Here is a 22,695-nt window from a genome sequence, read left to right as displayed (position 1 = left end):
TTTGTTGCATTGCGGGGCCAGCATCTGGTCATGGTCGTCGTCGTTCAAAGGGGGCCCATTGGGGGACGACCAGGCCTGGAGTGGAGGTGATGGAGGTCGCGTTACGTAAAATAACAGTCCAGTCAGGCGGCGGCAAAACGCGTCTGCCTGTCGCGCGCGCGCCGGTGAAGTCGACAACAACAAAGCCAACGACGCCTCACGTCACTCAACGTCCATCTTCCCTCTTCGACTCTTTCCATTCACAACCCTCCCCTCATGGCCGGCCCAAGATCAAAGCGGCCATTAAGGTCACCAGAAGACAGCGATGGCGACGACTCGGAGAGCCGCGCAGAGGTGGTGAGATTGCTGCCCACACCGTGTCGCGTTGGCTGACGATACCAGGTCAAGCGTGTCAAGCTCGAGAGGTTGGAGCAATCTCGCCGCTCGTCCTCGCCAGCTCCACCGAACGAGGAAGAGCGCGAGGACGAGGATATGTCAGGGGACGACACAGATTCTGACATTGCCCACGAGGAGACCTACGAAGCGTTCCAACGGGAGAAGGAACGACAACGGAAGGAACGCAAGAACAACCCAGGGGTGAGCAACACAAATGATCGTCCACTTACACCGCTGTAGCTGGATGTCCAAGACCCCTCGGGAACTCTGAAATCCATTACCCTGACAAACTTCATGTCGCACGCCAACACGACGGTCGATTTTGCATCAAAGCTCAACTTCCTCGTCGGCGCCAATGGCAGTGGCAAGTCAGCAATCCTCACGGCAATCGCAGTTGTGTTCGGGGCCAAGGCCACTGTGACCGGCCGCGGTCAGGGCGTTAAAGACCTGATCATGAGGGGCAGGAAGTGCGTACCACGGGCGCTATAGACGCTAACATGCCCAGCAAAGCTGGCATCAAAGTCGTCATCGACAATCGTGGACCAGGTGCCTTCAAGCCCGACGTTTATGGTTCCCGAATCATCATCGAGCGTTCAATCCACTCGTCCGGGGCTTCTGGGTACACGTTCAAGTCGTCTGAAGGCAACATCATTGAGCGCAAGCGTGAAGCGTTGGACGACATGCTCAACCACTTTCGCATGGATATTGACTCGCCCCTCACGATTCTGACGCAGGACAATGCCAAAACGTTCCTGGCAACCGCGGACGAGAAGAAGCTTTTCACTGTCAGTACAGCTCGATGCGGCTCTACTAACCAAGCCAGTTCTTCATGAAGGGTACCCAGCTGGCTCCCATCTCTGATCAGTACAATGGAATCAAAAAGCGTGTCGTCAAGATCCAGGAAGATTTGAACAGCGCAGAGGAGGAGATTCCCGAGCTGCAAGTCAAGGAGCGGGCCCTGAGGCGTCAAATGGAAGCTGCCAAGAAAGTCTCGGAGCTTAGGAAGGAGGAGTACAACCTCCAGCGCCAAATTGCCTGGGCGTACGTCGCCGGCAAGGAGAAGGTGAGCGTTGGGCGCTCTATGCTCAAGTAGCTAGCTGCTGACATTACCCAGGAATGCGGCAGCGTCCGCCAAGACGTCAAGGACAGTTCCGACAAACTCGCCAAGATTGACGAAACTATCAGCGATAAGCAGGTAAGGGAACCATCGTGTTCGGCACTAACCCCCAGGGCATACGCCATGACTCGGAGCGCAAGATGGAAATCATTCAACGAGAAATGGACGACATCGTCAAGCAGCGAGAGCCCTTGAAACTTGAGCTCAAGAAAGCAAAGGACGCCTCGGCAGCCGCGGAGAGGGACGCTGAAGCCAACAAGGTGGGTGCCCCGTTAGGCGAGCCTATCCTCTGCTATATCTGACGTGACGCAGCACGCGATGAACGATTGCCAGGGCGACCTCGATAGCGCAGAGCAGGAAGTACAGGAATTGACTCGTCAGATTGCGGCGGCGTCTGGCGACGAGGGACCGAACGCTCAAGAGGCTGCTCTGCGGAACAAGAAGGAAGGGGCCGAGAAAGCCCTGCGCAACATGTCGGACAAACTTCCCAGAGCCGAGGAAGACGTTGAGACTGCGACGCAAGCCTTGGAAGCCCAAGGCCGAGAGGTCGCAGTGTTGAACAACCGACGCGATGAGCTGGCTAATGACCTGGACAAAGGGAGGCAACGGCTTGCTACCCTGGAGCAGGCAAGCACCAACCGCTTGGCACGGTACGGCCGCGGCATCGAACTCGTCCTGCGGGCCATCAGTCGGGCCAAGTGGCGCCACTCTCCTCCTCTTGGGCCGATCGGGCAGTATGTCCATCTCCGCGACGATGCCTTCCAGTACCGAGATGTTCTTCAAGGTGCCATGGGCCATTTCCTTTGTTCCTTTGCTGTCCGTCATGACGAGGACAAGGTCCAGTTGATGCGCATTCTCAACGATTGTGCCAGGCAGTACGTTGTACGATCAAGATGACGCTGACGTCGCAAGGGGTTATCAGCCTTTGGACAGGCCGGGTCACTTCCCGCCAATCTTGAAGCACGCCGGCGACCTGTTCGACTACTCGCGAGGAGATCTGTCCAACAGGACGGACACCGTTCTCAGCAAGTTGAAGGCGCGTCGATGAGGTAGAGTTGTCCAATAGCCTACTGACAAGAGTCCAGATTGACAACGAATACGTCCTTCGCATCTTGATCGACAGGTTTCACATCGAGAAGCTTGTCGTCTCGCCAAACCGGTCCGACGGCCTCGATGAAATCAAGCGGTTGTTGAGCCAGGGACTCCCAGAAGTTCAGTTACTCAGTGCAGATGGCACGTCTCAGACTGGACGACCAGGGGAGTAGGTGTCCGAGATCCAGGATTGCTGCAATCTGACACTTTCAGCCTCTTCCAGTCTTCGCCCGTCTCGGCATGGGCAGGCGTCGCTCTGTTTGTCAAAGATGTGGCGGGTGAAATTGGCGCGCTGCGTCAGGAAGTCGAGACGACGAAAGCGGCACATCTCGATGCGGTCGCAAAGTGCCGGGAGCAAGCCGCAGCGGTCCACGCAGCCCAAGCGGCGCTCGCAGAGAAGAAGGTGGGTTGTCGGTCAAACTGCTTCTGACCCTCACAGCGTGCGCAGGAGCGCATTAATAAGGGACTGCAGGATGTTCGGCGTGCTCTGGATGGTGTGAATGAGCAGCTGGCAGACCTCGCACCCGCCCATGGAAATGCTTTGCTATTCACGAAGCAGGTAAGCAGTGCTTGATGGTTGTGTCGCCTGACATGGTGCAGGCCCGCGACGAGGCGGTCGCTCAAATGAAGCAAGAGCTTCGCGTTCTTCGGGACAAGCAGAAGGAGTTTGATGCGGCCCACACCCAGGCCCTCAAGCTCGCCGACGAGGCTAAAGAAAAGTGCGCTGCTTCGGAGCCCGCGTTGAACAATAGCAAGGTGGGTTGCGACGATGGGCAGATCTAACATTCCAGCAAACCATGCACCTGTTGCATCTCAAGTGCGCACAGTCAAAGCAGGACGAAACGCACTACAAAAGAAGCCGTGATCAAACGGAGCGGCAGCTCAATGAGCTTCAACAGAAGTTGGAGCAGGTCGAGGAGGAGGTCGCCGACTGGACCAGACGGGCCGAGGAGAAGTGGGCACGAATCGAGGTGACCCAGACTCCAGAAGAGTTGCAGCAGCGGCGAACTGTGCTTATGACCCGGATTCGGGACGCCGAGAAGAAGTAGGAGCTGAATGGTTTCGTAGACTAACGACCTCAGCGACAACATCAATGTCGATGACCTCACGGCCAAGTACAATGAAGCTCGCGCCAATATCGAACAACGACAGAGTGACATCGCCCTGTTCGGCGGGCTGGTCAATGTGAGTTTGGTGCACCGTGCCGAGCCAGTGTGAGCTGACAAGGGCCAAAGACCATGAATCAGATGCTTGTGACTCGCCTAGACAGGTGGGACGACCTGCGCCAACACATTTGTGCCCGAGCCTCGGTCTACTTCGCGGACAACATGTACAAGCGTCGTTACCACGGCAAGCTCAAGTTTGATCATGAAAGATCGAAGCTCGAGATCACTGTAGGCAAGCACCCTTTGACTATTGTTGACATTGCAGGTGGAAACGGGCGGCAACGAGAAGCGAGTACACGCCGCAGCGCCACTAGTCTACAAAAAGATCTCGTCGCTGTCGGGCGGCGAGAAGTCGTACACGACTGTGTCGCTTCTGTTGGCATTGTGGGAATTGTCGCCGACGGCGATCCGCTGCCTCGACGAGTGGGATGTGTTCATGGACATGGTGAACCGCCAGATTGCTGCCAAGTTGCTCGTGAGTGTGCTGCCATGCGGTCGGTCGCATCTAGGAGTGCGTGCTGATGGCTTGCAGATCGAGGGAGCGCGGGAGGGCCAATCGAAGCAGTTCCTCCTGATCACGCCGCAGACCCTGTCTGGTGTGCCATCTAATATGGGACCTGATAGTAAGGTTATCGTCCTCAAGGACCCGGAGCGTGGGCAGTGAGTGTGGAGTGGGAGTGGGGCGGCGCTGGGCCGTGCTGACGTGACAGGACGACGCTGGTGTGAGGCGTAGAGTAGAAGCTGGTGTGTGGCGCAGAAGCTGGTGTGGAGGAGAAGCTGGAGTGTATGGCATGGGCGAGACTGTGTATGAGATGTATGTCATGTGATGAAGAGGGCGGCGAGGAGGAGGGCGGGGAGGTGGGCGCTGATGCGCAGGTGAGGTGATGTCTGTGCGGCAGACTTTGGTGTGGCGGAGGGGTGGGCGGTGGCAGTGGCATTCGAGGATGGCGGGGGTACGGTCGATGCCGCTGGGTCGTCGACGGGGCTGACGGCAGGCACGCCGTGTCCCACGGGCCACACGGGGCCGGAGGGCGGGGTGAAGCACGTGAGGGCGTACGCCGAGCCGTTGACAAAGGACGAGTTGGGCTCGGGGGTGAGCGTGACGTTTGTGAGGGTGGGCAGGTCTGCCAGGAGCGCGGTGGGGGGGTGTGGCGCGGGCGCCGTGGAGCAGTTTGGCCCTGCGTCGCCAATCTGGGGTGTCAGCAGCTTTCGTGGCCGGCGTGGCCGGCACACGTACAAACGCGACGTCAGCGAGGACGTTGTCAGCGAGCACAAAGTCCTCTGCACCGCCTACGGCCTGGGTGGTTAGCGCTGCCCCACCCGGCCCGCTCACAATGCCAAACGCAAACGCCCCGCGCAGCGTGTTCCCCACGACAACCCCCCCGCGGCTCACGTTGGCGGCGTACTTGTCCCCGAACCACACGCGGGGTCCGACGGCGATACCGATCTTGATGAGCCCGGGGGTGGTGCCGTCGCCACCACCGCCCGCAAACCCCCCGTTGATCGCATTGTCGCGCACCACCGTGTGGCTGTAGTTCCCCGGCACCCACGGCACCACGTCGACGAGGTTGATCCCGCCGAGCATGGTGGCTGTGGCCGCCGTGATCGTGTTGTTTTCCACCACGCTCCCAGGCGCGCCGAACACGACGACGCCGCCGTCCGTCGCGTCCGTGACGGTGTTGAAGCGCACCGCACTGTCGGCGCACGCGAGGCTGATGCCGTCGGCCCACTGCCCCCACGCACTGCCGCCGCACGGCCCGACGTCGCAGTGCTCGACCGTCGCGTTGCGGCACGCCAGCGCGCCCTCCGCGACGTGGATGCACGACCAGGCGCGCGGGTCGAAGCAGCGCACGTGGCTGACGAGGTGGTGCGCGCTGTCGCCCCCCATCTCGACCGCGGCCCCGCCCACTACGGCCGGCTGGCCGCCCCGTCCGCCGTCGATAGCGACATGCCGCAGCGCGGCGTAGTCGAGCCCCGCGCGCACGCCGCGCACCGCCGTGGTGCCGGCTACGACGCGGAGCACGGCGCGCCCCCCGGCGAGGGGATACCCCGCCGTCGAGATCTCCTGCGCCGGCGCGGCGAACTGCAGCGGCGCGGTGAGGGCGTACACCTCCCCCGGGCAGAGGGAGAGCACGAACCCCGCCCCGCCCGTGTCGAGCGCCGCCTGCAGCGCGGCGGGGGACGTCGTGTTGGGCACGCAGGTGGCCGGCGTGGGCGCGGCGGGGAGGAGCGCGAGCGCGGTGAGCCGTGGTATCAGCATGCTGTGGGTCAGTTGTCAGTGTGCTTGTTTGGATGCGGACGTGGACGTCAATTCAGTCGGCGGCGGCGGCGTCTGTGGCGCCGGGCGCTGGCTCGGGGGGCGGGGGGCTGGCCGGCTCAAGATAGATTATCTGGTGTGGACGATGAGCAACGACATCCTCGACGAGGACGGTTCCAGGCGGCCCCGTCCGCCTCGTTTCTGCACGAGCCGGCGGTACCGACGAGACGACGAGACGAGCACTTGAGCGGGCGAGCCTCGCCCGCACCGTGGCGACTGGCCGATGCCGACATCACGCCGCGGCCCGTCGCCGCGTCGCCGCCGCCATGCACTCCCTACGCCGGCTCACCGCCGCCGCAGCCCGTCGGCCGCCAAGATACCCCGATACGCGGCCAGCTCGTGCAGACCACTCTGATCAGCTGACCACGACGACGCCGGACGCTCTCTCCGACTCGGAAGGTTGCCACGGCTGCCCCGCCGCCACCCGCCCACCTCCACCGGGTGGAGATAGCCGCTCCGACTGACGTACCGGGTCCTCCCACTGGGGTTGTGTCCCGAGCCTGGGGTACTTATGCATGCCTCGTTATCGGCCTGCTGCGCGACCCCTCGACTCTCACGCACGCCGCGACGCATCGACGCATTGCACGTCTTCTTCACGTCCCCCTCCGTCCCACTTACAGCCCCTCCCCCCACCCACCCCCCATGACATCCCTCCACGCCCACTCCGTCACCCTCCTCGAGGCAAAGCAGCGCTCCAAGCTCACGTTCGCCGAGATCGCCGAAAAGGTCGGCAAGGAGGAGGTCTGGGTCGCCACCGTCTTCTTTGGCAACATGTACGCCGACGACGCGACGGCCAAGAAGATTGCCGACGCCGTCGGCCTCGGCGGCGACGAGGCGACCATCAGCGCCGTGGCTGGCCACGGGCCGGCCAGCCTCGGCGTCGACGGCATGGTCGTGCGCAAGCCGAGCTGGGAGGGCGGTGTGCCGACTGTGAGTGGTGTCGTTGGGTGGGGGAAGACGCGGTTGGTAGGGGTCAGGCGTCGCGAAGGGGGGAAGGTGGATGAGCACTGTCCCCGCGTGATACTGCCAAGCGCCGCGCTCACACCCACCCAGGACCCCGTCCTCTACCGCCTCTACGAAGTCATCATGGTCCACGGCCTCTCGATCAAGGCCATCATTCAGGAGAAGTTCCAGGACGGCATCATGTCGGCCATCAACTTCAAGGCAAAAGTCGACCGCGTGCCGGACCCCAAGGGCGACCGTGTCGTGATCACGCTCGACGGCAAGGTGGGTGGGGGAGCGGCGTGGGGGAGCGAGCGGCGGTGGCGAGCGCCGCCGCCGCTCTAGCCTAGCGTGTAGCGTGCGCGGGCGACCTACTGACGCGCCAGTTCCTTTCGTACGACTGGTAATCAAAGTCGTGTTGCCGCGGGGCTCCGGCATACCCGGTGGCAAGGCCAGGCGCTACTTGCCGCACCAGTGACAGACCAGGGGGTAATAGCAAGATGCAATCGGCCTTGTTGTGTTGTGCTCCGCGTGCTGCTTGGCATTTTGCGTTTTGGGGTCATGCTGGCGTGTCCCGCGCGTGCTGCGTCGTGCCAGCTCGGCCGTAAGGCCGCATGCATCAGCGCTTGCGACGACCTCTACGTTGATCGTGGCGGCCGGGGCGACGATGACGACGGCGTTGGTGGCGGCTGCGGCGTGGCCTTCCCTCTGGGCATCAACGCCGCGGGACGTGGCTGCTGCTGTCGAAGCTGACGGTGCTGGCAGACGATTGCGATTGCGATGCAACGCTGCCGCATGCACCACCACACACTGCTTCCGCACCGCCTCGGGCGTGCGGCGGGCGGCGGGCGGCGCGGTGGTCGAGGTCGTTGTGGCCTCACCCTCGGCAATTTGTACGCTCAGCGGGCGCTGCTGTTTATCTCCGCGCGGCCTTGAACTCCACTGCTCGCTCTTGGCTGCCCGCTGAGCGCGTGCTGTTTATGCTGCTGCGTGCTGCAGCGTGGCGGTACTGCTTGCGGCGGTCTCGCGGTCTCGACTGCCCTCATGGCCGCAAATGGATCAAGCATAACTATTTGCATCCATTAGATCTGGGCCAGATGTTGCATTACAACCAGTTGTAATCAGATGACGTGGACGCCGCGGCATGGGTTAGCATCTTGTTGTTGTTGTCTAATACAATAATGTAATGTGGGTGGGTTGAATAAGTGCGAATCGGCTTGTGGTCGTGTCGTGGCTCGCGCTGTTGCAGCTTCAGGGCCAGGGGCAGAGGTGTCAGGCGGCGGCTTGCGGCGTGCGGCGGAGGCAGAGCGAGCAAGTGTCACTGCGCCGGCGCGTGGCCCGCCCAACCCAACGCATCCACCCGGCTGGCCCTCCCCTAGCAACTGTCCGAGGCGGTGTTGGGACAAGGGCAAACCAGCCGGGCGGGCGCGGCGCGGCGGGGGCCAAAGGGGCCAGACAAGAGGAACGGCCAGCGAGCGACTCGCGCACAACGCGGCAGGGGCAGCGGCGGCGGCGGCGACAACGGCAAGTCGAGCCTTGCTTGTCCTTGTCACTCACTGGCTGCACTCACTCGTTGGCTGGCTGCAGCTAATCATCATCATCATCATCATCCAACAAGCCAACAACGACCAACAGCTTCCTTCCCTCTCCCTCTACTCAACACTCACATTCCACCTACAACACAACAACTCGGACACTACAGCGACTGCCCACTTCGCTCACCGGGGGCTACAACACCCATTCACCACCACCCGCATCTCAGCAATCAGGCAAAGCCCAGAGCCCAGAGTGCATAGACGCACCACCCCCTAGCGGCGCGCGGCCACCCAAAGCCAGGCGGGCACTGTTACCCACAACTCTCACTCGTCTTGGTAACCAACACACCACCACAACCCCTCCCCTCACCACACCAAACCCACCATGAGACGCCTGTTCAGACCAAAGTCGGGCGTCGACACCATCGATGGCGTCTCGCCAGTCCCGCAAAAGGGAGGAGGCATGAGCAGCATCCTCCCTCAGCCTGATATTGCGAAGCGACGCCATCATGCCAGCGTGACGCCATTCCCGATCGACGCTGGCCGACCAGCAGCACCAGGCGACGGCAGCGCTCTCCCACCACCACCGCCCCCACCACCACTACAGCAGCAGCAGCAGCAGCAGCAGCAAGCACTACCGCACCCGCCACCAGCCATGCGGCTAGGCAGGCCGCCCCCGCCCGTCCCAGATCGGTCTGCGACTCCGAGCGACGCCGAGCTCATTGCGGCGTCGTATCGACGCGACGCCGGTGACCGTGCGGGCTATCCCGCTCACTCGCGCGTGGGTGCGCCAAACGATACCTGGGGCAATGTTGCTCCTGCTCCAGCACCGCCCGGCAGCATGCCAGAACCGCCAGAAACACAATACTATGGTCAATCGCAGCAACCAAGCCCAGTGACACAGCCCCCACCGCACTTCTACCTCCCCCCTGGTGCTGGACCGCCCGACCCACAGCAGCAGCAGTTTAGGCCGTCGACGCCCACCCGTCTCGGCCACCTCCAAACGCCAAGCATGGGCACGGCTGGCTCCCTGCCAGTCGCGGGCTACTCGACGGATCTAGACGGCGGCTACGCAAGTGCGCGCAGTCGCGGTTACAGCTCTGCGTCTCAGTCGGGTCGAGGGTCAGATCACGAGGGCTCGGTTCACCACCAGCCTGCGCCACAGCTCAACAAGCCCACGCCATTGCCCCCTTCATCACGGTCACCACTGGTCAATGCGTTCCCAGAGCCGCAGCCCACGGTCGCTCCAGGATCATACCCCATCGCGCCGCCTCCCCCTCCTCACGCCTACAACCAGTGGTCAAAGGCACAACCACCGCCGCCGCCGCCGCCAAACGGCCCTCCGTCAGATCGCGCACTCCTGCGCCCCGAATCTGACAACCTCTTACCTGCCAAGGCCGACAAGCACGACAAGGGCGACAAGAAGCGCTTCTGGAATGTAGGCTGGGGCCCAAAGAGCAGCAAGGCCAAGGAGTTCAAGGACGTTCCCCCCAGTGCTATGGAACCTCCTCCACCCATTCGCCGCTCGCACGAGGGCAACAGGCCAAGCTTTGACGACTGGCGCGACGCCGACATCTCAAACCACGGCCACGGGAGCTCTCTCGGTCACAGCTTGGAGGACACGCAACGCGCAAAGTTGCGTCCGTTTGAGCCCGTGCGGCAGACTGCGCAAGAAGCGGCTGACGAGGTTGCAACCGGGATCCGTGAGTCGACCGACAAGTGATCCGTGCTGATGGCCTGCAGGGATCTTGTGTGCCAGCCACGAGACGACGTACACCAACGTCGTGCACCTGTGCGACCAGGTCAACAACTCGGAATATCCCGAGGCTGTCAGCAAGGAGATGGCTCGATCAATCCGAAGACAGCTCAAGCAGGGCGCCGATCCCGAGCGACGCATGGCCGCGCGGGTATGGCTCATCACCATGAGATGCATCACCACGGGCGTCTACCGACGTGAGTCGATCTTTGTGGCCCGACTGACACCTCAGCGTACGCCACGAACAGGAAGTTCCTCTCGGTCATCGAGTCAATCTTGCTTCATCACGCCAAGCTGCCGCCGTCGAAAAAGACCTATGACACGATCATGGACATTGTGTCTGGGTTGACCAACCAGTTCGGCAGGGAACGCGGCTGCGAAGGGCTCGTCGACCTGTGGCACAAGGTCAAGCCCCCACATGAGCCTGAGGAAGGTCGCGCGCTTCCCGACGACTACCTGCAGGCAGGAGCAGCAAACAACCCCGCTGCCCCGATAAACCACCCAAGACCTCCGCCAATCATCGCCACTGGCCCGTCGCCACTGCCTTCGCCTCCCCCATCCGTCCCCGTGTCGCGTCCGTCGTCACAGCCGTCTCTTCAGCGGCTATCGCTGATTGACCGCTATGGAGCTGGTCAAGTGGTCCAGTCGCCCGCTGCCTACGGTGGTGGTCCCGGCTACCATCATCTTCCTGATCACAAGGACGACATGCGTCGCCTTATGGAGGAGTGTACCGCGGCGAAGGAGAGTGCCCGGGTGCTTGCGGAAGCAGTCGTATTCACCCAGCCCGCCGAGCTCCAGCACAAGCCGATTATCAAGGTGAGTGGTGTCGAGTTGTGGCACGTCTAACGCCTGCAGGAGTTTTACCGCAAAACGTTCCTCGCCCACGAGTCGCTCACCAACCAGATGGACTGGGCGCAGGCCGAGGCAGCAAAGGCCCGCCGCGAGGCCGAGTCGGTCGAGAACCCACAGGAGCAACAGCATCATACGACCTTGGAAGAAGTCGCCCTGGCCCAGCTCTTTGAGGCACACAGCGTTGTCGCCGACGCGCTCAAGCAGTACGACGACCTGGAGAGGATGGCCGCGGATGAGCAAGAGATGCGTGCGGTGCAGGAGCGCAGCAAGAAGGAGACGAGGCTTGACCGAAGGGTGAGTTGTTGGTTTGGCCATCGCTGACGGTTACAGCAACAGATGGACATGCTTGCTCCGGGTGAGAGCGCCGAAGCCTCGGCGTCGAGATCACCGTCTCCTCACAGCACTCCTCTTGGTGGGGCCGGAGGCAGTCGCGCCAGCCCTCCTGTTCTCAACGACCGACCTCTGCCCGCGGCAGCTCCGCTGCACCGCCAGCTCGGTGAATCTCCCACCAACCAGATTCTCCTGCACGCAGTCAGGGACGGGGGCCGGTCGCGGACGCCGTCGCCGGACCGTCGGGGCCTCCCCGAGCCGCCAAAGGTGCCTCCTTCGCCTGCTCGCAACCCCTCGCCCGTTGGGCGTTCTCGGATCCCTGGGCCCCGTCCTCTGCCCAGCACGAGGCAGTTGCGCTCTAACAACAGCCCGAGCACCAACAGCCTCACTGGCCTTGTCGATGGCCCGCACCAGCCTAGCCGAGGTGGCAGCGGTAGCACCAACAATGGCACCAACGGCAGCGGAAGCGGCGCCGAAGGCGATGCCGAGGAGGACGATGAGACGTCGGCTGCTGCTCCTCCTGCCCGCCCCAGCCGCAAGGCTCTAGGCAAGCGCCGGGCCGAGCCTGTCGATCCGGACAACGACTTTAGCCCCGACGACCTCTTCGCCGTCAAGAAGCCCGAGACGAACGACGACGACGCGGCCACTACTGAAATCAAACTTCCGTCGAAGCCTGTCAAGTACGCATACGATGCGTACCAGGAGAAGCTGGACCGCGAGGCAGCAGAGTCTGTCAGCAACAGCAACGGCAACGGCAGCGGCAGCGGGCTCGCCTCTGCGCCTGTTGCCCCGGCCGTGTCTGCCCGATAGAGCCTGTGCTTGAGCCTGTGCTCGCGCATAGCCATGTCCTACCCTTGCATGTTCGCGTTTTATGCCCACCCGACCAACGTAACCACTTTACAACCCCACACGTCGCCACGCCGTCGCCACCATTTTGTATTTATCACCTGTTGAACAAGCAATGCGATGGATGTAACCCATTTTGCTTCCGCGGGCAGTACAAGTGGTGATCCATAATTTCAGAACCTTGGGCGTCATTGTTGTTGACATTCAACAAACCGACATGCGCGTCAAGGTTCACGTGCTCGCGCCGCTGCCGGAGCGCAAGGTGATCCTCGCGGTGGAGGACGGGGCAAGCGTCGCGCAGCTCGCGGCGCAGGTGTGCGCCGGTGTGCTGGGCGGCGTGCGGGCCAGCGACCTCGCGCTCGAGGTGGACGGGTTCGAGCTGCTGGGCGGGCGCGTCGCCGAGGTGCTCGAGGCTGACGACGTGGTAACGTGAGTGCGGTGTGGGGGTGCGCTGATGCGAATCCAGTGTGCGGCTCAAGCCGACGAGCTCGAAGCGCGCGCGGAGCAGCAGCGCCGCGGCGACTCCGGCGAGCAAGCGCGTGCGGAGGAGCAAGAGCAGGAGCGCGCGGCCCGAGGCGGTGGAGCGGCCAGAGGCGGTGCCGCTGCCCGAGTCGGGGTCGAGCGAGAGTGAATCGAGCGACAGCAGCGAGGACGACAGCTCGTCGAGTGAGTCAGAATCAAGCGACGCCAGCTCCGACTCGGACTCGGACTCGGACTCGAGCTCGTCGTCGTCGTCTTCCTCGTCCTCAGCCTCGTCGGCCGCGCCCCCTCCCCCGCCCCAGCCCAAGCCGCAGCACATCCCGCCGGGAGAAGGCAAGTCGGCGACGCACGAGCGCAACGCGCGCCGCCGCAAGGCGCGGCAGGCGCGCAAGCTGGCCGAGGAGGGCGGGGACTGTGCGGCTCCCGCTGCCGTCGTCGCCGACGCGCTGCCAGAGGGTGGGCTCAGCACCACCGCCACCCCCGTCACGCCGCTCCTCCCCGTGCCCCGCGTCATGGCGAACCGCAACAAGAAGCGCGGCTTCCTCAAGGACGCGGGGACGGGGCTGCGGACGGTGTTTGGTGGGGAAGAGGCGGCCGAGGCGGCGGAGACGGTCGTGGAGAATGCCGAGGCGTCGGCGTCGACTAGCGCTGCAGCTCCAGCACCCGCTGCTCTCACCGCCGCCCCTGCACCCTCGGCGTCGACCAGTGCTCCGGCACCGGCGCCGGCACCCGCTGCCCCCGTCCCCGCCCCCGCCACCACCCCCGCCCCGTCCCTCCCGGCCACCCCAGTCCGCGTCACGCAGCCGCTCCACCCGCGCGCGCCGTTCCTCCCGCCGTCCGAGCGGCCGCTCCCGACCAACGTCTTCGTCTCGTCCAAGCAGTTTCCGTTCGTCAAGGACCAGCAGCGCAAGGGGCGAGACGCGCGCGCGTCCAAGCCCCAGGCCAACGGCCACAGCGGCGGCGAGCGTGAGCTGCCATACGACGTGCCGTACGACTTTTCGCAGGGTCTGCCGTACGGCGACGCCGAGGGCGACGAGGGCAGGCCGGCGCCGCCGGCGTGGGCCAAGCCGGCCAAGCCGGCTGCCAACGGCTCCGCCTCGGTCCCGGGCCGCGCCCCCATCCCCTCGATCCTCTCGCCCTCGCCCGCGCCCGATGCCTCACCCAACACCGCGCTCTGGGACCGCGTCGACGCCGCGTTCGACAGCCTGCCGCTGTACCGCGCGTCGGCGACGCTCGCCCCCGGCACGCTCGTCGCGTGGCGCGAGGTCGCCATCGACTTTACGACGTTCACGCCCGAGGTCAAGCTGCTGCTCGGGGTCGTGCGCTCGGCCTCGCGCGTGGCGGTCGCGCTCGAGCGCGTGCCGCACCCCGCGCTGGTGAATCCGGAGGAGGAGGACGCCGGGCCCGTGGTGGAGACGTTTACGCCGCAGGGCCTCGAGGGCGCGGGCCGGCGCGTCGTGCCGGCCGACTGGGCGTAGCGCGCAGCGCGCAGCGCGCGCGGCAGGCGCAGAGTAGCAGCAGAAACCAATGTACACCATGCATAGCATTACTTTGACCGGCGCAGCCGCGCCGTGAGTGCGCGCCACGGGCGGAGGGCGAGGCGCGCGAACGCCGGCGCGGCGGCCACGCTGACAGCGATGCGGACGGGGAGGAGGGCCTGGGCGGGGTCAGCTCGCGCGGCAACCCCGAACGCACCTTGACGACGACGTACGCTGCAACGGCGTTGGCCAACGCGGCGCCGGCCGCGCTGCCCTCTCCCTCGCCAGAGCCAGGCCGTGAGCCCTTCTCGTACCCGAACAATCCGTACCGCCGCCCGACGCGCTCAGCGCGCGCCAGCCCCTCGGCGTACCACCCGTGCACGGTGTGCGTCCACCCCTTTTCTCCCTCCTTCCCCCCCTCGGCCTCCCCCTCGGCCCCGTCGGCCCAGTGCTCGGCCGCGGCCGCGTCCCCCCCGCCCACGCCCACGAGCCAGCCGACGATGGCCGCGCCCGCGCCGAGCGCCGAGAAGGCGTAGTACAGCCCCACGACTGGGAGCACGGCCGTGAGCTCGTGCAGGACGAGAAAGGAGGCTCCGAGGGCCGGGAGGGGGACGCCGGTGCGCTGTGCGAGTGCGGACAGGCGGGGGGCGTAGCGCTGCAGTCGCGGTGAGAGGGCGGCCTGGGCCGCGGGTGGGGAGGGGGGTGGGGGGGACGATGGGGGTGGGGACGATGACGGCCGTGGGGGTGGGGTCGGCGCCGCCGAGTAGGTGCGCGCGAGGGCACGCGCACCGACGCCCAGGCCTAGCACCCCCGCGCTTGGTCGCAAACCCAGAGCCAGAGCCGGGACGATCAGTCGGGTCGACCGCGTCGCCATGAGGTACGTTTCGATGAGGAAAGTCGGCTGGTGGAGGTCGTCCACTTTGGCGTTGGCTGGCTGGGCAGGGCTTCACCTCCCGCCGGCTGCGCCCAACGCACACCGCAGCTATACATATCGCTACGCTACAACCGAGTAGTACACATGTCACAAGTAACATTCCGAGCTGCGTCCCCCGCGGCCTCATCGTGTGGCAGCCACATCGCGCGGCACCCCAATTCCCCGGCAGCCGCATCGCGCGGGCCGCACAGCCGCACCCCACACCCCCCTACCTCTCCTCCGCAAGCGACGCCGCAAGCGCCTTGCCCAACACCAGGCTGTGCTTCAGCCACGCAGCATTCACCAGCTTGCCGCTCGCCTTGGCCGCGCGCGTAAGCGTAAGCCCCTTGTCGCGGTCTTCGACCATGACCAGGTCGTAAGGCCCCAGCTCGTCCGGAACCGTCGCCGCGCGCTGCACCTTGCCGCCCAGCGCCTGCAGGCAGAACGGAATGAGCACCTGTACGTCAGCAACCATACCTTCACCCCCACCCACCTTGATCTCATCGCGCCGAGGGTACCGCGAGCTCGGCTCCACATACAGCACGCTCATCCCCGTGAGCGGCTGGCGCAGGCACCGCGCCCGCGACGCGTCCCACGACGACTCGCCCCACAGCGGGTCGACGAGCTGGGACGCCGGTCTGCCGAGGAAGCGCGACTCGCCCGGCGAGATGAGGTAGCATCTCCAGTCGGCCCCGTCGGCGATCGCGTCGTCGACATAGCGCGCCGCAAGCAGTGGCACACCAGCTGCAAGCGCAGACATGGCCTTTGGCGTCATGATCGCCTTCGAGCCCAGCTGCAGCACGAACGGAGCCGATCTCGTCGCCAGTTCGTAGCCGTCCTCGGTGATGCTGAAGAGCGCTTCCCATCGACTCTCCACCGTGCCTCCCTGGGCCTCGATCCGGCGCTGGAGCGCCTCGGTCGGCATGGCATTGTCCGTCCCAGTCAGCAGGAAGACCATGCCTTCGAACCGGTTGGCTGGGCGTAACGAGGTGCTGCTCCGGAGCGAATTGGCCGGGAACCGTGCCTCCAGCAGGCTCACAGGCACCACGCGGTCGCCGAACCCTGTCGAGATGTCGTTGGACTGAACCACCAGGCGTGCCGCTTTAATCACGCGTGGCTTGCCGCGCGAGTCAGTGACCTGGATCCGGTCGCCGTCGCCGTCATACGCCTCAGAGACGTATAACACTTCATTGGCTTTGGCCCCGTCGTAGACAGGCTCGCCCTTGCGCAGTCGGAGGTATCGTATCTGCTCCGGTGACAGTGAGCCGTGGTACGAGTCGTCGAACCTGATCCGAAATCCTTTCGTGTTGCGGCCGACAACAGTCCCCGCGTAGAAGACTCCCGTGGTCTGCCAGAACCCTAGGACGCGGAGAGGCGCGTCCGGGGCAGGATCACCTGGCGGTGTGTCGACCACTACCGCGCGATCTACCTGCGCCGGGGCTGCGGGGACATGTTTCCGGGGACTAGCTTTGTGTGACGCCTTCGATGCCGATGTCTTCGTTGTTGACGCCTTTGACACCGGGGACACCGGTGTGAGTGACGGCGCGGGCCGTTCAGCCGCCGCCTTGGCCTTCTTCTTGGCCGGCTCGGTTGCCTTGACGCCCTTTCCCTTGATCTTTTTCACGGGGCGGTACGAGTAGTCCTCTTCGTCCTCTGGAGCTGAACCGCTGCTCGGACCCGAGAGGTCAGGCGACGGCGTAAACACCTTGCGCTTGCCTCTGTTCGGCTGACGACTTCCGGCCTTAGACGAGCCTGCGCCATCCGACACGACCCTCGCCTTGGGAGGTTGCACGGTAGTGTCGCTTGTCCTCGGCCGCTTCGAGACGTTCGGACGCTTGCGCGGGCGCTCATCTTCTGAGTTGTGGAAAGTGCCGTCTTCTGGGTCCTCTGGCGCTGAACTACTGGTGTCCGAGGCTGATGACGGAGGGGGGCGAGCACGGGCCTTGCCGTTGGCCTTGGGCGTTCCACGCTTCCCGTACGTCTTGATTGGACTCGGACGGGCAGGAGGCGCAGGCTCTGGAGTGGGTTGACGCGAGGGCTCTGTGGCAAGTTCGCGAGAGACCTCAGGGGTGGGTTCTCGGGAAGACTCTTCCGGTATCGCAGCCGGAGGCGTTTTGGTGCCACGAGCTTCCGATTGGGTCTCGGGTCTTGGCTGAGAGGACGGGGCTTCAGATATAGACGCGGGGGGCGGTGTCAGTTCTAGGGCAGGTTGTGCCCCGACTTCATTGGGCTCGGAGCGCGAGTCCTCCTTGGGTTGATTGCTCGACGACGCCGGAGCGGATACCTGCGTTGTATCCGTGAATGTCGCATCGACGAACGTCGCATCTTGTGGCGGGGAGGGAGAACGGCGACGGGCCCTTGGCGCAAGGACAGCACCTGGGGTCTTCAAATCCGTCATGGACCCGCGACGCCGCTGCAGCATACGATGCGGAGGCAGGGTAGGAGCGTTGCTGTTTGAACGTGAGCGCGAGGACGTGTCCTCCCGAGAGGCACGCGGTTCTGGCGCAGGGGGTGGTCTCGATGGTGGGGGGTCGTTGACAGGAGGAACTGCGAGCTGGGTTGCACGAAACGGGTTGGCCGGGGACGACGATGCCTCGAAGTTTGGCAAGGAACCGCCCATGCTGTCCGAGAATAAGTCACTAGGCGCGTGTTGAGACAATGCGGTTGACCGATCTAGGTCGTTGTACCGGCGGGTGGGGTGCGACGAGGCGAACTGTCCATTCGGTGGCAGTGACTGGTCGCCAGAGGAGGGAAACAGGTTGCGAGGGGACGTTGGGGCAGGGTCATCCACCACGGAAGAAGCCAGTTCCGTGGACGATTCGCCATTGATGTAGGTGGCATCGTCGGGGCCGGCCAACCCATCGGAGCTCGGCATATCCTGCTGCAAACTGGGCACGGCAAGTCTCTGGCCCCCGATATGCAGCTCATGAGCACGGCTTGGCAGCCCATTGCCCGGTCCCTCATGAGCGAGCCCGGCATCCTCACCAGTGGCACTGAATATTTTCTCAAGCCGAGCGAGCGGTTTGGGCTTCGGGTCCATACCTTGGCCAAAGTCACTCTCGGGGCTGGACGAGCGGCTCCGTGGTCGCTGCTGCTTCGTTGGCGACTTGGTGGGCGATCGCAGTGCGCGGGAGGAAGATGCGCGGGAAGTGGAGACATTTGCGGCAGGACCTCGCCTTGTAGGAGTGATGTTGGCCGCGTGTCGCAGTGGGGATATCAGCGTCCTCTCTTCCGTGCCGTGGACATGGGGTATCGCGTGGTCGGTTAATGGTCTAAATGGCGAGGTCCCCGCTACCGAGGAAGATGTGGGAAGGCCCCGATATGGACGCGGCGTGGCAGGCGCCGCGACCTCGGGGTTCGAATCTGGCGGGGTGGGGACCTCCTCGGCGTCGTCGACGGGCTCGCTTATTCTGCCATCGACATCCTCGGGTTGGGAGAGCTCGCCGCCTTGGGATGGGTCCGTAACGTTGCTACTCGATCGGCGAGGCGTTGCGTCCTGGGGATCAGGAGTTGGGGTCGTGGTCGGCTTGACTTCTCTTTCTTCCTCCTCGAGGGAAGGGTGCTCGGTCACGGGCGCCAGATGGGGCTGGGCCACCGACTCGGCGTCCGCGAATTGCGAGAACCCTGGCTGCCGTTGCGACCATTGGATGCTATCGGAGCTCTCCTCCGATTCTTGGAGGATACCGTCCGAGCTGTTTGGGACGAGGACTCGTGGGGGCGACCTGGGAGCTGTGGGTCGGACGCCAAGTTGATTTTGGAAGAACTCCTGTATTGGCAGGGGCTGTCGTTGTTGTTGCGGTTGTTGCAGTTCACGGGGGCGCGAGGAGGACGCGACTGGCAGAGGTTGCTGCGTCTCATCCTCTGGGGTCATGCCGTTATTGAGGTTCGGTGTCGGCGAAGGCTTGACTGCCTTTGCGGTCAAACTGCACGCGTCAGCCGATTGTTGTTGACATTGGCCGTGGGCAGCTCACCCAATCCTTCTAGACATTGTGCCTTAGATACGGCTCTGCGGGCTGTCAGCTGTGATGGTACGAGCTTATGGCCAACAACTGACCTAGGTAGACTTGGTGGAGAGGATGATTGCTGCTGGCATTGTGCGCCATGGGTTGCTTTGAATGTCAAGAGAGCAAGACTGGACTGGCACAGTTGATGGCATGAAACGCGCGTGATGCGCCGCCGCCGCGGCGTCCTGTGCCTGATAATACGCTGGCTGGGCGGACATTATCACTGATAACAGCACGTGGTAATTGACGTGTAAATTGAGAATAACCCTTGCGAGATTACCTGGATCATGGTTTGCTGCTGGGTTGGAACCCTTTAAGGCCGGCTGGCTGGAGAGGGGCGAGATGGAGGAACAAAACAACAACATTGACATGAGAGTTGCCTTTTCCTCTGCTACCTCTCTTGTCACTGCATACTCTTCGACACTCGCAAGGCATTCTCGACACTCGTTCAAGCTTCCAAAAAAATCCCTGCTTGTACATACACCATCTCCCACAATGACCCAGGCTCGTCCCTACCAAACCACCACCGACTCCTCCCCCGTCGCTCACCCCGTCGTCAAGCCCTCGCAGGCGACTGGTGCTGGAGGGAAGGCACTGCCAGAGCCGTACAAGTGAGATTGGACATGACGATCTGCATCGGTGCTAACGGCCAGGTCCACTGGAAACGAGGCCCTCGACACCCTCGCCTTCCTCCACCTCCTCGAGCAGCTCAAGGTGGGTTTGCCTGTTGTCAGTGGAAGCCTTGACTCACACCCGTCAGGTCGAGAAGCGGTCAGGATGGATCAGGGAAGGTGTCAAGAAGCCCGAGAGGTGAGCGTCCTATCGGCCTGAAAGCTCATGCCCAGTATCGCAGACCACATGTGCCGCATGGCCCTCATGGCCATGATGATTCCCTCGACTGCTGAGCGACCTTTGGATATACCTCGCTGTGTGATGGTGAGAAGGCACTATACGATGACAATTCTAACGATCTCAGATGGCGCTTGTGCATGACCTCGCCGAGGCATAGTGGGTTCCGGGTTTTGGCCTCTGCTAACCCACCAGCGTCGGCGACATTACCCCTATCGAGGGCGTCCCAGCCCACGTCAAGCACAAGCTCGAGGAGGAGGCGATGGACTCGTTCCTTAATGAAATGCTCGGCGGTGAGGGTAACCGCCAGGCGCGGGAGCGCTTCCGCTCGCTCTGGGAAGAGTACGAGGCACGCGAGACGCCCGAGTCCAAGCTTGTCAAGGACCTCGACCGCCTCGAGCTTGTCCTCCAGGCCGTCGAGTACGAGCGTTGTAAGTGTGGCGTATCGCCAGCTTGCGCAGGCGCTAACCTCCTCGTTCAGCGCAGGACATCCGTACCCTTGGAACGTTCTACACAGGGTCGATCCGTGAGTGTTCAACATGATTCACCGAGTGGCTGTACTGACCCCTCAGCCCACCTCGAGCACCCGTCGGTGCGCAAGTGGGCCGAGTCGGCTATGGAGGAGCGCCAGCAGCTGTGGGCCGAGCGCGGCCGCGGTGAGGAGGAGGCTGCCCAGCTGGGCGGCGTCAAGGTCGGCTCCAAGGTTGATGCCGCCAAGGCCAACGGCGTCGCCAATGGGCATGCCAACGGCAACGGAACCCACGCTTGAATCAAGTTAGAATGAGCATTCGCGTAGCAACCTGCGCGAAACCATGTTGTACATTATGCATCGGCCTAATAACTTGCAAACGTTGCCGACGCGGGAGTATCGGGACTACCGGTGACTCATATGATGGTATTGACAACAAGCAGGGTTCTACAACTCGGGGGTTTAGAAGTACAGGCGCTGGGCTTGCTGCTGGCTTGTCTCCTGGGGGCAGTATGGGCACTTTACTGGGCGGCGGCTGGGGCTAGGCGATCAGTACCAAGACGCTTCCGGCTCCGCTCGACTCACGCTCCCTTTGCCAGCATGCGGTTGAAGCTGTCCTGCGCGATAACATGGCCGCACTGGAGCATCTTTGGCGGGTTGGTCTCTGTCGTCTGCTCCTTGGACACGGGGCACACAAATACTGAGTGGTATTGGCGGCCACTGGGCAGGGGTACTTCCATCTAACGCACGTCAGCCACGCCCGCGTGCCCAAGATCCCAAGACTCACGGGGAGCTCGTGCCACGTGCGCACGTTGCCCAGGCGATCGCCCATGACCTTGCGCGCCTTCTCGATACTGTTAAGCGCGCCGCCGCGCGAGCCGAGGTCCACAACCACCTCGAGCGGGTCCTCGCGCGCCCACCCATGCCGGCGGCAGTAGTCTGTGCGGAACATGGCGGCGAGCGGCTTGGCCTCGTTGGCGTATGGCGAGTCCTTGGCAGCGGTGTACAGGCACGACGTGACGAGCGCGAGGACGGGCTGCTTGGGGAGGAACTCGAACAGGTGCTCGCGCGCGTACGCCAGTGCCGCCTGCTGGTCCTTGTGGCCGAGGAAGACGGCGCGGTGCAGGCTGAACGGGAGCTCGGATGGGTGCGGTCCGCCAGCGAGGAACGCCTTGTTCTCGTCTGCCCACGCGATCGCTGACGACAGGTCGCCCCCCTCAATCTCGGACACGATACGGTGCAGCTCCTCGCTCAGCCGCCGCTTCTCGGGGTCGTACACGAGCCCCGTCTCCTCCTCGAACGCGGTGACCGCGTCCCACAGCCCGCGGCGGCCGAGCGAGTCGAGAACTATGCGGTCGAGCGCGTCCTGTGCTACCGGCTCGGAGAAGAGCGGTGGGTCGTCGTATGCAGAGCTCAGAGCTGCGAGGTTCGGCGGGAACGCCTAAGAAGGTCAGCTGGGCCCATCGCACCTTCCCCGCACCTTCTCAATGTTCTTGCCAAGTCCGCCGAGCTGCGCGTACCACGCCTTGAGGCCCTTCTCGACCTCCTTCTTGGACCGCGCGACGGCCGTCTGCAGCTCGGTGATGACGTGCTTGGGTGGCGCGCCGGCCAGCAGGCGCTCCTTCGCGACGGCAAAGTGTTCCTCGAGGAGGGCGTTGAGGGGGCCCGAGGACGACGTTGCGTTTGCGGACGCGAGCGCCTCGAGCGCCGTGAGCGCGGCCGAGACGTCGGTGGTAGACATTGGAGGGGTGGGGAACTGGGCGATAACGAGATGATTGAGCTGGGCTGAGGTGTGGGGTGCGCGGGGGAAGGTGGGTGGGGTGGGCTTCGGGTGCCGTGCTGGTGGCGGCGCGGAGGCGGCCGTGGCAGTGATAGTGGCACGTGACGTCGTTGTTGGGTCCAGTCCGATAGAGCCACCGTGCTGACAGCATGAGACAGCTCAGATATCTCCCCGCGCCCAAGTCTCCCATGCATATCGTGAGCCGGCTGCTCATCTCATGCATGCATGCACCTGGGAAACGATCACACCTCCAACTGCCCCTCCCCCTGTTCCCACCTGCCACGGACAATGACGTGTCAATCACGTGATACCGTTTTCGCCACCTACCATTCAGCATTTTGAACTCGCTTTGTGCAGCGCGCTCTCGAACATGACAGAGCAACAACAACATCCA

The 22,695-nt window shown here is 63.7% G+C and overlaps 9 protein-coding genes across 9 annotated transcripts; 5 read left to right on the top strand and 4 right to left on the bottom strand.

Annotated features, from left to right (window-relative positions):
* Positions 1 to 255: 255 nt before the first annotated feature.
* Positions 256 to 4,476, top strand: Q8F55_004987 (uncharacterized protein; the record flags this gene model as incomplete). The annotated part of the gene is made up of 19 exons (XM_069353484.1): positions 256 to 336; positions 382 to 576; positions 616 to 842; positions 881 to 1,160; positions 1,199 to 1,438; positions 1,490 to 1,570; positions 1,606 to 1,752; positions 1,805 to 2,367; positions 2,405 to 2,528; positions 2,578 to 2,753; positions 2,798 to 2,987; positions 3,024 to 3,143; positions 3,185 to 3,340; positions 3,376 to 3,629; positions 3,667 to 3,769; positions 3,820 to 3,978; positions 4,016 to 4,225; positions 4,283 to 4,410; positions 4,461 to 4,476. 19 exons carry the CDS (start codon positions 256 to 258, stop codon positions 4,474 to 4,476), a joined length of 3,450 nt encoding a protein of 1,149 aa, XP_069208126.1.
* A 93-nt stretch (positions 4,477 to 4,569) lies between these two features.
* On the bottom strand, positions 4,570 to 6,010 carry Q8F55_004986 (uncharacterized protein; the record flags this gene model as incomplete). The annotated part of the gene is made up of 3 exons (XM_069353483.1): positions 4,570 to 4,941; positions 4,988 to 5,047; positions 5,084 to 6,010. The coding sequence occupies 3 exons, from the start codon at positions 6,008 to 6,010 to the stop codon at positions 4,570 to 4,572; spliced, it is 1,359 nt and encodes a 452-aa protein (XP_069208125.1).
* Positions 6,011 to 6,709: 699 nt separating this feature from the next.
* Positions 6,710 to 7,416, top strand: cyn1 (Cyanate hydratase; the record flags this gene model as incomplete). Its single annotated transcript, XM_069353482.1, has 3 exons — positions 6,710 to 6,997; positions 7,121 to 7,294; positions 7,396 to 7,416. 3 exons carry the CDS (start codon positions 6,710 to 6,712, stop codon positions 7,414 to 7,416), a joined length of 483 nt encoding a protein of 160 aa, XP_069208124.1.
* A 1,513-nt stretch (positions 7,417 to 8,929) lies between these two features.
* Q8F55_004984 (uncharacterized protein) lies at positions 8,930 to 12,292 on the top strand (the record flags this gene model as incomplete). Its single annotated transcript, XM_069353481.1, has 5 exons — positions 8,930 to 10,247; positions 10,288 to 10,497; positions 10,533 to 11,116; positions 11,156 to 11,446; positions 11,483 to 12,292. 5 exons carry the CDS (start codon positions 8,930 to 8,932, stop codon positions 12,290 to 12,292), a joined length of 3,213 nt encoding a protein of 1,070 aa, XP_069208123.1.
* Positions 12,293 to 12,545: 253 nt separating this feature from the next.
* Q8F55_004983 (uncharacterized protein) lies at positions 12,546 to 14,286 on the top strand (the record flags this gene model as incomplete). Its single annotated transcript, XM_069353480.1, has 2 exons — positions 12,546 to 12,757; positions 12,795 to 14,286. 2 exons carry the CDS (start codon positions 12,546 to 12,548, stop codon positions 14,284 to 14,286), a joined length of 1,704 nt encoding a protein of 567 aa, XP_069208122.1.
* A 68-nt stretch (positions 14,287 to 14,354) lies between these two features.
* Q8F55_004982 (uncharacterized protein) lies at positions 14,355 to 15,160 on the bottom strand (the record flags this gene model as incomplete). The annotated part of the gene is made up of 2 exons (XM_069353479.1): positions 14,355 to 14,465; positions 14,504 to 15,160. 2 exons carry the CDS (start codon positions 15,158 to 15,160, stop codon positions 14,355 to 14,357), a joined length of 768 nt encoding a protein of 255 aa, XP_069208121.1.
* Positions 15,161 to 15,428: 268 nt separating this feature from the next.
* Q8F55_004981 (uncharacterized protein) lies at positions 15,429 to 17,597 on the bottom strand (the record flags this gene model as incomplete). The annotated part of the gene is made up of 1 exon (XM_069353478.1): positions 15,429 to 17,597. One exon carries the CDS (start codon positions 17,595 to 17,597, stop codon positions 15,429 to 15,431), a length of 2,169 nt encoding a protein of 722 aa, XP_069208120.1.
* Positions 17,598 to 19,698: 2,101 nt separating this feature from the next.
* Q8F55_004980 (uncharacterized protein) lies at positions 19,699 to 20,821 on the top strand (the record flags this gene model as incomplete). Its single annotated transcript, XM_069353477.1, has 8 exons — positions 19,699 to 19,814; positions 19,857 to 19,917; positions 19,964 to 20,013; positions 20,049 to 20,139; positions 20,180 to 20,211; positions 20,248 to 20,483; positions 20,534 to 20,578; positions 20,625 to 20,821. The coding sequence occupies 8 exons, from the start codon at positions 19,699 to 19,701 to the stop codon at positions 20,819 to 20,821; spliced, it is 828 nt and encodes a 275-aa protein (XP_069208119.1).
* Positions 20,822 to 20,983: 162 nt separating this feature from the next.
* Positions 20,984 to 22,638, bottom strand: Q8F55_004979 (uncharacterized protein; the record flags this gene model as incomplete). Its single annotated transcript, XM_069353476.1, has 5 exons — positions 20,984 to 21,062; positions 21,107 to 21,261; positions 21,309 to 21,962; positions 22,002 to 22,306; positions 22,629 to 22,638. The coding sequence occupies 5 exons, from the start codon at positions 22,636 to 22,638 to the stop codon at positions 20,984 to 20,986; spliced, it is 1,203 nt and encodes a 400-aa protein (XP_069208118.1).
* Between the last annotated feature and the right edge of the window lie 57 nt (positions 22,639 to 22,695).

This window comes from Vanrija albida (assembly GCF_041260175.1).
Source record: "Vanrija albida strain AlHP1 chromosome Unknown contig_4, whole genome shotgun sequence".
Taxonomy (NCBI): Eukaryota; Fungi; Basidiomycota; class Tremellomycetes; order Trichosporonales; family Trichosporonaceae; genus Vanrija; species Vanrija albida.
This window is presented reverse-complemented; position numbering and strand designations above follow the sequence as displayed.